Source organism: Cucumis melo, chromosome 6, assembly GCF_025177605.1.
Source record: "Cucumis melo cultivar AY chromosome 6, USDA_Cmelo_AY_1.0, whole genome shotgun sequence".
NCBI classification, from domain to species: Eukaryota; Viridiplantae; Streptophyta; class Magnoliopsida; order Cucurbitales; family Cucurbitaceae; genus Cucumis; species Cucumis melo.
In genome coordinates this window covers 3,059,794-3,073,940 of record NC_066862.1, presented here as the reverse complement: position 1 = coordinate 3,073,940, position 14,147 = coordinate 3,059,794, and the positions used below count along the sequence as shown (strand labels likewise).

The window sequence follows — 14,147 nt, the reverse complement described above, 5'->3', positions numbered from 1 at the left end:
TTTGCCGATGTCACTGAGAGCTTTGGAAGTGTTGCCTTGAGATGTCATGATTTTCTTTGGATGTTCTTCGAAAAGAGAAAGAGATGAAAGGTAGAGATGGTCCCACCGGGCGTGCCAAATTGTTCGCACGAGATTTCAGGAGAAATTTAATTCGTGGAATCGAACTTTGTATTGATTTATGTATTGTGGATGCAATCTCTAATATTTACTCCTTTGATTCTTTCTCTCGAATACAAAAAAAATAAAATTTAGAACTTCGTGGTCTTTGATCTTCAAGAAGTCGTAACTACAAGTCAATTCAAGCTTCAATCTTCTGGAATTCAAGGAAAGTTTGATCTTCCAAGTCTTCGATCTTTCAGAAGGTTGATTTTGAGGTTGATGATAACTTGCGCGTCTTGAGAGTCTTCAGAAGTTTTTGTCTTCAATTCTTCAAAGCTTCGATTCTTCTCTTCAATCAAAGGTCCTCCCCAAGATGAATGAGAAGGTCTCTATTTATAGAGAATCTCGATGGGCTTTAGGTGGGCTTGGGCCCATTTGCTTGTTGGGCGGGCTTAGGCCTGGGCCCATTTGCTTGTTGGGCGGGCTTAGGCCTGGGCCCATCTGCTTGTTGGGTTTGGGCTTGGACCCATCTGCTTGTTGGGCCTTAGCTTGGACCTGTTTTCTTGACAGGCTTAGGCTCGGACCCATTTGCTCGATCGGTTTGGGCTTGGATCCATTTGCTTGGTGGGCTCGAACTCGACCCACTTATTTGCGCAAGCTCGGGTCCATTATTTCTTTGGCCCAATTTTTTTTTAGGGCCTTGAACTAGGTTGGGTATGAGAAAACTTGACTACCTAAATCCAATCAAATTATAATTATCTCAATTTTGCTGTGATGACGTGGCGTGATTTAATTGGTCAAAATTTCCTGTTCAACAGTGTCTAATGAAAATTATGAAATTCTGAAATTCTGAAAACTTGCAAAGAAATTCGAAAATTTAAAAATCAAATAGTGACTATTTATTTGATATAAATTTGAAAGTTTATGAATCATTTGAACATTTACGAAAGTGTAAAGATCTATCGTTATATAAGTTACGGATTAAAATTACAATTTAATCATTTTTTTTAACAAAGTATCTCATTGTGTACTTACATTAAAACTACTTCTTTAAATATTCAATAGTTTATCTCCGTTCTTATAAGGTGAACTATTTTATGAATGTTCAAATATTAAATAAATATTTCCATATTATTCAATATTTATTTAAATTATAAGGTTAATCTTTATAAATATAACAAATTATTAAAATATTTACGGACGGTGTAATAAAACTTATAAAATCAGTCATCTTTTTAAATATTTCAAGTTTGTTATTTCGTCTTTCTTTTCGTGATTTCTGTTTATCGTATTTCTTTCTTTCTTTTTCTTTTCGCTGCAATTTCTTTCCATTTGTTTTTCTTTTTTCTTTTTTTTTTACGTCATAATCAAATCTAAAAGATCGTGTATAAAAATAAAAAATAATTTAAATTGGAGTACTCAAATCTAAACGATATGTTAAAAACGTAACCAAAACACTTATAATAATGATAATAATAATAATAATAAATGTTGGGAAGTGGTGTATTGACTTTTTGGGTAAGATGAATTAACGGAAGTCGTGTTCGAAAACCCTATTTTTGACAATTATTTGGAATATACTCCATTTCTAAAATTTATTTTCATACTACCTTACTTAAAAAAAAAAAAAAAACAGGTAAATTCCTAAATTTTAATTAGAGCAACAATTTAGTTTATAAATTTTAATATAATAGTTTAGTTGTTGTAACAATTTAGATAGTATATTTTACAAACTAAAAAGAAAATATTGTCATCACAAATTTTGATGTATTGCACAATACTCAATGACATCGTCAAAGTACTTTTTGCGGAAAATGAGTAAATAAATAGATATGAAAAAGTAACCAATTTTAAATTTGTACTTTTTATTTTAAACATTCACTTTTCCCTTTCAAATTAGATTCCAAAATAAAAATCCTTTAATTCTTACCTCCTCTTCAATTTTTTTTGAGTAACACCATAATTTAATTAACAAAGAAAATAAATTAGCCTTACAAATTTAAGGGAAAAAAAAAAAAAACGAAAATAATTGCTACGTCGAGATCTCGTTTATCAAATCGTAATTGAATTGCTTTTCTTTTTTTCTTTTTTTTCCTATTGTGTATACTTAAAATTATGAATTTTCTAAAATTACGGTATTGATAATAGTAACGGTGAAGACGTCGAAAATGAAGAATTTTCTATAATGATAACGATAAACTAATGTAATTTTCAGGCATAATCGGGTTGAGCATCCTCAATTCATCAATTGCAAATTTTGTTATTTTATTGCATAACTCAAGTAAACAATCCTAAAAGTAATCAAATGATCGGATCTATTCTTTTTATTCTCACTAATTTATTACATTTCCATAGGTAAATATGACCTAAATGCTTGTAATAATTAAAATTATAAGAAAAAACTAAAATTCTATTTTATTCTCATTTAACTTAAACTTAAATTTCAATAGTTATAGAAAAAGTATAGTTATTGTCAACTTAAAGGTCGATGGTTTGATATCTGCTCTTACTATCATTGATTTATTTCTCGGCGTTTTCTACTATAAAGTAATTTGTTAATTTAGAATAATAGGACATACTAACAAAATCATGATTTTAATTTTAAAGAATGGTACAATATTAAAGAGTAGGAAATACTATATATTATTCTCTCATTTTCCTCTACCTGTTTGTAGGCCCCTATTATATTATTACGTGCCTTTTTAACTTTCTCTCCGATCATTTACTATAAACTCTCCATTAAGGATATATTTTACTTATCTTAATTGGATTGACGAGTTAGGATCGTAACCAAATTAGTTCTCGTAATACCCATTTGAAGAGTACTAACAAGGAACTCTTCGCTTATGCTTACTTTACCTTTTTATGCGATGAACGTAGACATGAGTACATTTTTATGTAATGTAATGTACTATCATTTTTATTTAGTTAATAATTAAAAATTATATTGATCCAAAATTTAATACCTAAACAAAAAATGGTTGGATTTTAAAAAAAAGAACTCTAGTAATTATTTTAATTTTTGGTCATCTAATTCAAAGATTTTTATTTTATCGTAGATTTAATTACATAAAATTTATGTAATAAATAATATATATTTTTATTTTTTAAAAAATAACTATAATCTCGATTTGTTATCTTAAACTGAAGTTAAAAGTACTTATTATTAAACCGCAGCGCTTTTGGGGTGATTTGACGGTTTAATATGATATTAGAGTCCAAATGGATATTTGGTCCAAGATAAGTGGAGGGAATGTTGAGATGTTGTGAGTCCCACGTTGGAATAACCAAAGAAACTCACACACCTTGTAAGTTAAATGGGTTACCCTTTTTATTGTAAATTGGTTTTAAAATAGAACCACGTATTATCAAGCTTGGTATCCAACGTGAGATGTGTTATAACAATAAATACTCGAATATTTGAAAATAAAAAACTAATCATGGTTTATTGTTGATCGCAATTTTAAAAGATATCATTCATTTATAACATTATCAATTTATCCATAAAAGTAATTTGTTACCTATAAGTTTGCTACTCAATTTACATGATCATTATAGTAAATATGATGATGTTATTGATATTTTCCAATTAGTATTTATCATATCTATTTATATCAATTTTTGTTTCAAAATGAGAAAAAATCCAGAAAAAATCCCCCACAGAGCTTTTCTTTATTTATAATTAATTTCAATTGATATTTGTTTGATGCATAGTATTTAAAATTTAACATTTCATTCATTTTCATATATTCTCGGATGAAATGGAATCACTCCTCCATTGAAATCTCGGATTTATATCAAATATATAGATAAACACATTATAAAACGGAAATATATATCTGATTTATTTTTCTTTTTATGTGTTTAAAGATATAACAAAAAATGTACATGTATTATTCGCTACATAAGATAATATATCGTAGAAATTATGTTGTTCATACACTTATGTACTGTATATATCAAACTTCTCGTCTATTATTGCTTTCATTCCAAGGCCAACAATTTCTTATTTTTAGAAATATTGTACTGGTATATATTTTGAAAAAAAAATATATATATTTTGTAAAATCCATATAACCCTAAAAATTAAGAGGAATGTTATAAAAGTGTTTGGTTAATTAATTCACTCCTACATAAATTTACTAATTAATTAGTGCATCTCATCGATTTTATTTTACTAAACAAAAGAAAAACAATATTGATTTCTTTCTACTTCTACTTTTTGTGTTTGTATATATAAACATAACATGGATGAGAAATTAAAATAAAATAATTAGTGTGACATGGATGAATTACAATTTTATTTTTCTTTTGTTATATGAAGGTAAACCAAAATCAAATCTCACAAGATTTGGTGCCATGGATTTAGAAAAATAAAATAAATAAATAAAGAAGGAAGAATATGATGGGTAAATTTGGTAAAATGCACAAAAATTCTCCACAAATTCCCCAAGAAAATTAAACCTAGATGGGCCCGATATGGGCAGTATACTCTTAGAAAAAAGCCCAGATTTTATTGGATGGAGCCCAAAGCCCTACTTATAAATTACACACACCAATATTAATAATAATAAAAAATGGCAACACTAACACGATATTAGAATAGTTTGTGTTTGAAATGTAGATTATTTTAGATCGGGTTATAGTAGTAATTGGTGTATAGACTATTTTAATTTGATAAAAAAAATAGTAAACAGTAAAAACTGTAGTAAAAAAAAAGAATAGAAAAATGACGAATATCAAATAGTAAAAACGGTAGCAAATAGTAAATACCACACCAAATTGGAAGTTTTGGTACCTTCAAAACGTAATCGAATAAAAATTTGTTTTTGAAACTACTAATGCAAAACTCGTAGATGTGGACAAAATATGTTACAAAAATCAAAATACAAAAGTTCAAGTTTATATTTACCTCCAAAATAACTATATAAGTTTTTAAATTAAATTAATTCAAACTCAAAAGCGATAGTTGTATTTGATTTTTACAATAAGGACAAATGTTTTTTCTATTTCAATATATTTTTATGTTTTTTTCTTTTTGGACTTTTGTTTGAAAAGTCAATTATTTTGGTTAGTAAACAAAAGTAGATTGGACTTTTTAACATTCAGCTAACCCTATAAAATTTCATAAATTTTATCATAACCTTTTTTTTTTTTAATCTCAAATTTGAATTGGTGTTGTCAATTACAAAGCCCTAATTTTTACCGATTTTTTTTTAAAACTAACGTTGTACATTTTAGTTTAAAATACAAAATGATCTTATACGACGTATTATGATGAAATACAATAATAATATATTTTGAATTACTACGAAGCTGAAACCTAAAATGTAAATTTTAGAAATTTGTATTTTTAAATTTGATTAAGAGACAAAACATTGCCAAAAAAATAAATTTAGAAGTAAATAATTTAGATGATTTAAAGTTATAAGAAATATTTTAAGCAAAATGGGGATGTAGCTCAGATGGTAGAGCGCTCGCTTAGCATGCGAGAGGTACGGGGATCGATACCCCGCATCTCCAATCTTTTTTTTTTTCTCTTTTATTCATTTTTTTAAAATATATTTCCTTTTCAATTTGCTTCATTTTTTTCTTTTTTTTTTTTCTTTCTAAATTCAAATTGGAATCAACTCCTTGATAAAATCTTATAACATTTTCTCCAAATTTATTTGAATACTTTATCAATTTTCCTATATTTTATAAACGGTCGGCTAAATATGAATTAACCAAACGATCTAATTTCATATGTTTAGATTTGAGATTTATTTACCTAATTCTTTTTTGTTCATTATTATTGTTTTTTATATGTTATACTTGTTTTCTTTAAGCATAATTAATATGAATAATTGATTGAAAATTACAACAATATGAAATTAATATTAAAGAAAAAAAAGTGGATATGTATCCATACACACTACAAGAAAATGGCCCATTCCCGACGCCGAAAATCACGTCGGCATAAAAAACGTCGGGAATAAGGGCTTTCCCGACGCCATCAATAACGCGTCGGGAGATGCGTCGGGAAAACAATCTTTCCCGACGCACCACGAAGGCGTCGGCAACAATACGTCGGGAAAAGTCCCTTTTCCCGACGCCGTGCACAGTGCGTCGGGAGAGGCGTCGGGAATAGGGGTTTTTCCCGACGCCACGTAAAACGTCGGGAAAAGGGGTTTATGAGCGCCGTCCGTCGCCGACCGCCCTCGCCGTTGTTCCTCGTCGCCGTCTGCCACGTTAGGTAAGTGAAATATGTAAATTTATTTGATTTAAGTTTATGTTTTAGGGTTTTTTTTGATAAAAATTAGTTTAGGGTTATTTTTTATGAAAATTAGTTTAGGATTTTCTTTTGGAATAGATTTTTGTTTGTTAAATGTATTTTTGTATAGAGTGTGTGTAATTTGTAGTTGAATTGAAATTTGAAATTTGAATGGTTTAGGATTTTTGTTTTAGAAAATTGAATAAAATTGAATGGGGGTTGAATTGGGGGAGAGGTTTATTGTTAAATTGAAAATTGAATTGGGAGGGGGGTTTATATTTGAATTGAAAATTGAAAATTGAAAATTGAAATTGGGGGGGGGGGAGGGGAATTTAGTTGAATGGAAAATTGAAATTGGAGAGGGGGGGGGGGAGTGGAGTTAATAGTTAAATTTAAAATTGAATTAGAGGGAGGGGGTTTAAGTTAAATTGAAAATTGAGATTGGGGGGGGGGGGGGGGAGGGGAATTTATAGTTGAATGGAAAATTGAAATTGGAGAGGGGGGGGGGGAGTGGAGTTAATAGTTAAATTTAAAATTGAATTGGAGGGAGGGGGTTTAAGTTAAATTGAAAATTGAGATTGGGGGGGGGGGGGGGGAGGGGAATTTATAGTTGAATGAAAAATTGAAATTTGAAGGGGGGGGGGGGAGTTAATAGTTAAATTGAATTGGGAATGTAATATGTGTGTTAAGATTTGTTTTTGCTATCCTGCAGTTATGGTAGCATTTTTTGTTTTGAATTTGTTTATGTTTGGGATGGCTATCCTGCAGTTATGGTAGCCTTTTTTGTTTTGAATTTGTTTATGTTTGGGATGGCTATCCTGCAGTTATGGTAGCCTTTTTTGTTTTGAATTTGTTTATGTTTGGGATGGCTATCCTGCAGTTATGGTAGCCTTTTTTGTTTTGAATTTGCTGGTATCAAGGGGTGGTAGTTAGGATAGCTTGAAGTATTTTGTTGTTAATAATTAGGTTGTGTTGGCTATCCTGCAGTTATGGTAGCCTTTGTAGTTTGGAGGGGTTTGTAGGATGTGAAGATATTTTGAAGTATTGTGTTGTTAATAATTAGGTTGTGTTGGCTATCCTGCAGTTATGGATAAGGGTTGGATGAAACTTAGAAATAAGTTATCCCTTGAGTATAGACATGGAGTGACCCAATTTTTAGAATTTGCCAAATTTCACGTTGATGCTTACGGACGATTGAGGTGTCCATGCAAGAGATGTTTGAATTTAAATTGGAGCTCATTAGAGGGTGTGGAAAGACATCTGCTGACTATAGGAATATCCCCCTACTACACAGAATGGGTGTATCATGGAGAGTCATTAAGCTATAGAGGTACAGAAAACTTTGAGGAAGGAACTAGTAGTAATCCTTTTAATGAAGGAACTAGTAGTACACAATTTAATGAAGAAGGTGATATCTTTGGTGTGCGTCATGTCACTGACGACTTCATCGACGATGTGGATGAACACTTGTCACATGCAAGCGATGAGGAATTATAGTGACAAATTAAACCACGTATGCACATATTTATATCTAGTTTATATATTTTGATTCTAGCTATGTGTTTGTATTTGGTTATTGAATGTTTGTTTTTTATATGTCCATAGTCATTATGTCATATCGACGATCAAGTTTTATGGAGACGGACGATATGTTCCTCCAGTTTGAGGAGGATTTAGATAACATTGCGGGAGGGTCGTCATCTGTGGGCGACAATACGGGTGAGTCTAAGAATTTTATTCATTTTTAACTTACAAATATTTCATGTAGGGGTTCCTAACTTTATATCTTATTGTCTATTTATTGAGCAGGGTCTTCTTCTCAACAAACGACCCCGACTCCTAGGAGACGTGCGCAGTCTCGACTCTTGGAGTTAGAGCGCCACGTTGCAATAAATGGGCGCATTCCGATGACGATCGCCCCTGGAGCGGAGAAGCCTATTTCTCCACACGCCGTTCGCTTCAGCCAAGCGATAGGCGTGTGCGTGCGAAAGACATTTCCCGTCCGCTGTCTTAAGTGGACGGACGTTGGGAGAGAATACATTGAGGTCGTCAAGGGCGACCTCCAGGTAATTAAATGCACTACACATTTATATATGATTTCATTTGAAACATATCTAACTTTAACCAATCTAATGTGTTATGTTTGTAATGTGCAGCGATTCTTTGTGCTTGATTTCAACGATCAAGCAATGAACAGGTTTGTTGAGCATCAGATGCTCACGACCTTTAAAGAGTTCCGGGCCGACTGTCATAAACATTTCAAAAAGTACAGCGACCCGGAGGAGGCTCGTGCCAACCCACCAAACGCATTGGTTGGACGTGATGAGGATTGGCACTTCCTCTGCGACCATTATATCAGCCGTGCATTCCAGGTATTTGTCATGATTAATTATGATAACAAGTTTTTATATGTATAAGAAATAAACAATATAATTGTTTTAATGCAGGAGCAATCACGGACAAACAAGGCTGCTCGACAGAAGCAGCCTTACAATCATAGTAGCGGGTCGAAGTCGTTTCTACAACGACAGTATGAGCTCGCTGAAAGAAGAGGGCAGCCGGTCGATCGTGTGGAATTGTTCCGGGAAACACACGTTCGAGCTGGGACATTCGTGTCGCAGGCCGCCGAGGATGCGCATGTAAGTTATACCCTTATTAATTATCCACTTTTATTATATATTTTAGCGCGTTACCTAACATAATTTTTAAATTTGTTGCAGAATCAAATGCTGGAACTCCAATCCCAGCCTACCCCAGAGGGTAGTCAGCCACTCTCTGAGGATGAGATATGCGATCAGGTGTTGGGTCGACGACCAGGCTACTCAAAAGGCCTTGGTTGGGGACCCAAGCCGAAGGCCCGCAGAACGGCAAGTGCAAGCAGTTCGTCGACATCTTGTTCGCAGTCCACACAAAAAGAGATTGAATTACAAGCTAAACTTCATGAAGCTTTGGAACGGATTGAAGTACAAGATAGAAATCACCAAGCATTAGCTTCACAAGTGGAAGCTATGAAAAAGATGATTGAAGACCTAACTCGTGCACAACAGGGACCACCACATGATCCCTAGCCCTGCGGTACGTCGTATATGTCTCTATTATTCTTAAGTTTTTGCAATATATAATTATGTATTAAACTTAGTTATTTTTATACCATTTTTAGGACCGAAGGTGTAGAATGACGCGCATACGCACCTCGTTGGGAGATTGGGTCTTATGTTTATGTTTTTTGTATATTGAAAACTATATTTTCTTGTAATCAACTTATTCGTATTATTAATTTTAATTCTATGTTTTAATTTGTGTTTGTATATTTATTAATTTAATCCAAAACGTCGCCAAATTTTTTTGAGCAATCCGAACATCATTGTGAATGTTTGAGCAAAATATTATAAGGAAAAAAGTAAAAATAAAATATTTAAAAAAATATATAAAAAATATTTCCCGACGTTCATTACGTCGGGAAAAAAAACGTCGGAAAATAGGCTTTCCCGACGCCGTGAGATGCGTCGGCATAAACGGCGTCGGGAATAAGGTTTTCCCGACGCCGGCTTTCCCGACGCATCCCACGGCGTCGGGAAAGCCTTTCCCGACGCCGTACCAATTCGGCGTCGGGAAAGCCTCTCGCGACGCATTTCCCCCGACGTTCTTCCCGACGTCGTTTTGTACGTCGGGATATCCTTTCCCGACGTTCTTTGCATTTTCGCCGACGTATTTGTGCGTCGGGAGTACCCACATCTCTTGTAGTGACAGAAGCTCTCTATAATTTAAAAAAGACAAAATATTCACAATTTATTTATTTAATAAAAGAAATCAACTAGATAGATACTTTGTGCAATATATGAGATTGGATATGAATTAATTGTAAATTGAAAACAATAATATTAAATATATTTTGATGGATAGGTACAAGAAATTGTACTTTATTATTAATAAAGTGAAGAATGCCACATTTGTCATATCATGTTATCATCCATGTTTCAACTTGGAAGTTGTATTTATTTATTTATTTATTAATTAATTTGTGGTTGTTTCCAGAATCCTACTAACCCATCAAGTAATTTATTTGATTAAAGAAAGAAAAAGAAAAAAGAATATATTGTCATCTTTGTGATTATGAATCATATTCTTTTTTTTTTCTTTTTTTTTTTTTTTGAGTTAAAAACAAAGTGCAAAAGGGCCACTTATAATTATTTCTTTTCAACTATTCCTAAGACATCAACTCTCTGGTTTGCTTTTAGAGAGAAAGGCATTCTAGAAGTCCATTATTAGGGTTTAACATCTCCATAACAAAACAAAAATTCAATCAAGTCCCACATCATGTCAAGATCACAATCCCTTATAGGGATGCCATATGAAAAGAAAAAAAAAAAGAAAAGAAAAGAACCGAACCAAACCGATTCAGTTGCTTGGTTTGGTCTTTTTTCTTGAAAATTTAACCAAATCAAAGTAAAGGTATATATATATATGTGTGTGGGCGATTTCGAATAGAAAGTCAAATTTGGAATAAAAAGTTAAAGTTTTTCACGTGATAAGTTTTATTCAGTCACGGAAGCCTAACTCTATGGATAGAATTTTGAGAAAGATGTCTTTTATCATATTCTTTGTCGGAAGACAGGAGAGATTTGGATCACCTTCTCTGGAATTGTTAGTTAATAAGGTCTATGTGAAATTGTTTTCTCGAGGAATTTAATCTTGAATCAGTCCACGAGAGTTGATATTCGCTAAGAAAGTCAGGAAGTTTCTCTATCTACCTTTAACAAAGAAAGATGATCACTTCTTGTAGTTTGCTAGAATGTGTGCGGTATTTAGAAGTGTGTGGTGAGAGATCCTACTGATGTTTGGTCCTTGATGAGGTTCGGTTTTTTTTTCTAGGCTTCGATTTTGAACCTTTTTTTTAATTATTTTTTTTGTTATTATTCTCCACATACTATCTTTATTTAGTTAGAACCTCTCTTTAGAAGAGTTCTTATAGGCTTCTTTTTTTTTTCTATTCCATGCTGCTGTATAACGCTTTAAAGTAAACCAACAATACAAAAAAGAAACAGAAAGGAAATCATTTGAGGATCTGAATATGATTTCATATAATTTTCCAGCGAAGAAAACAAAACAAAAGTGTTTTTATTTTTCTATAAGTCTATGAGAGCTGATGAAAACCTAAGATCTGAAGGTGAAGAAAGATATAAGAGATTTGGATTCATCTTGCAATCTACAAACCACTATCTTCTTCCAAACTTTGAACCAGAAAACAACACCTGTCCAGTTCCTAATGACGTTTGAAAACAAATACAAACACATCTTAATAATTTAATAATTCCCTCCAATAAACCCAATTTGGAATCCAACTAATCTAATCTAATATTAATTATATATATATATATATAATCAAGATTACACATCAAGCAAAAGAAGAAAAAAAGAAAAAAACAACACCAATCTCTCAAACCAAAGTAATTACCCAATGGAAACAGATGGTGAATTCTGATTGGTCCATTCACTTAAACTAAATGAAAGTTCATCTCCATTATTTCTTGGCTACCCCTCTCTTCCTTTTCTTTCCTTTTTCCTTTTATAGGTTTCACTTTAGCATCAAATTAACAGAACATTTTTATCCTGATTTCCCATTGAAACATGTCACCTAATCTCTTGGCAATGTATTGGGGCAGCTGTTCATTTCTTGGCTTCTTGAATCTCAGCATCATCAAAGGCTTCATAAGAATTAATTTAAACAAAGAAGAAGGAAAAAAAAAAAAGTCATATGAGAAAGTTGAGAATCCTAAAGATTATGAAAGAAGAATCTTATAAAAAGAATTGTTATTTACTAAACAGTAGTTGAGTATGTGGGAGTTGAGAGTGTTGAGTGTATTTTGGTAATTTCTATAGTTGGAAAAAGATAGAGATGATTTTGAAAATGACCCATGAAAGAAAATGGAGGTATAAATATGAAGAATTTAGTGGACAAATATTACATAGAAGAAGAAGAAGAAGAAGAAGAAGTTGAAAGAAGAAGCAGAAGAAAAGACAGTTACTTTTTGTTCTTTTTTTCTTATGTTTAATTTGAGAACAATGGTTGGCCATTGGAGTTGGGGTTTGATGGAAGATGAAGTTTGGAGGAAAGGACCTTGGACTGCTGAAGAAGACAGATTGCTTATGGAATATGTCAGGATATATGGTGAAGGAAGATGGAACTCTGTCGCTAGGCTTGCAGGTAACCTCTAAAGTGCTTAAAAGAGTATTTTTGAAGTCATTCCGACGAATGTTCATCTATCAATCAAGAATGTTGTGTTAAACTTAGGAAGCAACTAAAATGAGACAATTAGTATCGTTTAGGTCGTGATCAACTCAACACCTTGGTTCCTACCCGTTTAAATGATTTTATGACCCTTTGTTATTATGTAGGGTTGAAGAGAAATGGGAAGAGTTGTAGACTGAGATGGGTGAATTATCTAAGGCCTGATTTGAAAAGAGGACAAATAACCCCACATGAAGAAAGCATAATTCTTGAACTTCATGCTAGGTGGGGCAACAGGTACCTCCTAATCTTCCTGTCAATGGAGATATGGTTTATACTTCCTGTGTAGTGTACATACTAACTGTGAATTTTCTTGGCACAGGTGGTCAACAATTGCTCGAAGTCTACCGGGACGAACGGACAACGAGATAAAGAATTATTGGAGAACCCATTTCAAGAAAAAGGTAAAAGACAGTTCCGATGCAAATGGGAAAGCAAAAGCTCGTCTCTTGAGAAGACAGCAATTTCATCAACAACAATTGCAGCAGCAGCAGCAGCAACAACAACAACAATTCAATCCAATGGAAATGAACAAAATCATGGCTCTTCTTGAAGAACAACATGATGACAAAAACAACAAGTTAGAAACTTTATCTTCATCGTCCTCTGCATCAGAGGCAGAGAAGAAACAAAACATCACAAATTTCTACACACAGACAACTGATAATGAGCAAAGTTTGATATCTGAGCTCAACAACAATGGCTTTGTACTGCCTGAAATGTTGAATGAAGGGCTAGATGTGGGATGGGCTATGGAGCTTGGAGGATATCCATGGCAATGGCAGCCTTAGTATATATATATATATACTTTTTTTTTTCTTTTTTTTAAAGCCTTTTTCTGAATTGGGTTTTGGTTTTTACAAGAAGAGGCTTTGGAGTTTTAAATAATGTAATTGAGGAAAAAGCAAGTTTGAGAGTTGATGTTCTTCATCAAATTAGTCAAATCATTGACTGTAGTGTACTAGTGTTTTGTGTTTTTGTTTTCCAAATGGACCATCAAGCTTTTAATGCTTGAATTAGAACACGAGAAATAATTATAAATAATTAGTTGTACAATTAGATATTGTTACTATATAAGTATTTAATGTGTCGTCACCTTTTAGTACTATACCAAATAAGTAATTTAATTGATATGATCTACGTTAATTATTTAAAGCTTCTAAATTTTAAAGAGAAATTTACATTCTTTTCATTTTGTGTCCTAAAACTTAAATATTATTAAAGAAATATTTTAGCTTTCAAACTTCTGTTCAATGGATTCGTATATTTTCAACATCTTTTAGAATAACGAATCAAATTAGACATGAAATTCAATTCTATATCTAATAAGACATAGGTAACATATTTATAACAAATAAACCATAACGTGGCAGTTTCGTTTGCGGGTAAAATTATTGTACATACGTTAAATCTTGTATTTGTAGATCATATATTTCATTTATTGTACTAAAAAAATCATAGGAAAACATTAGAATATAAAATAAATAATTTTATGTGTGAAAGTTC

The 14,147-nt window shown here is 32.2% G+C and overlaps 2 protein-coding genes and 1 non-coding gene across 3 annotated transcripts; all 3 read left to right on the top strand.

The window, feature by feature from the left end:
• Positions 1–5,549: 5,549 nt before the first annotated feature.
• TRNAA-AGC (transfer RNA alanine (anticodon AGC)) lies at positions 5,550–5,622 on the top strand. The gene has a single exon. It is a non-coding gene; the product is annotated as a tRNA-Ala (tRNA).
• Positions 5,623–6,283: 661 nt separating this feature from the next.
• Positions 6,284–9,648, top strand: LOC127149840 (uncharacterized). The gene is made up of 7 exons (XM_051086031.1): positions 6,284–6,334; positions 7,958–8,071; positions 8,162–8,418; positions 8,509–8,724; positions 8,800–8,991; positions 9,073–9,427; positions 9,513–9,648. The coding sequence occupies exons 2-6, from the start codon at positions 7,963–7,965 to the stop codon at positions 9,418–9,420; spliced, it is 1,122 nt and encodes a 373-aa protein (XP_050941988.1). The 5' UTR covers positions 6,284–6,334; positions 7,958–7,962; the 3' UTR covers positions 9,421–9,427; positions 9,513–9,648.
• A 2,685-nt stretch (positions 9,649–12,333) lies between these two features.
• On the top strand, positions 12,334–13,713 carry LOC103483536 (MYB-like transcription factor EOBII). Its single transcript, XM_008440219.3, has 3 exons — positions 12,334–12,557; positions 12,749–12,878; positions 12,964–13,713. The coding sequence occupies exons 1-3, from the start codon at positions 12,398–12,400 to the stop codon at positions 13,430–13,432; spliced, it is 759 nt and encodes a 252-aa protein (XP_008438441.2). The 5' UTR covers positions 12,334–12,397; the 3' UTR covers positions 13,433–13,713.
• Positions 13,714–14,147: the final 434 nt, after the last annotated feature.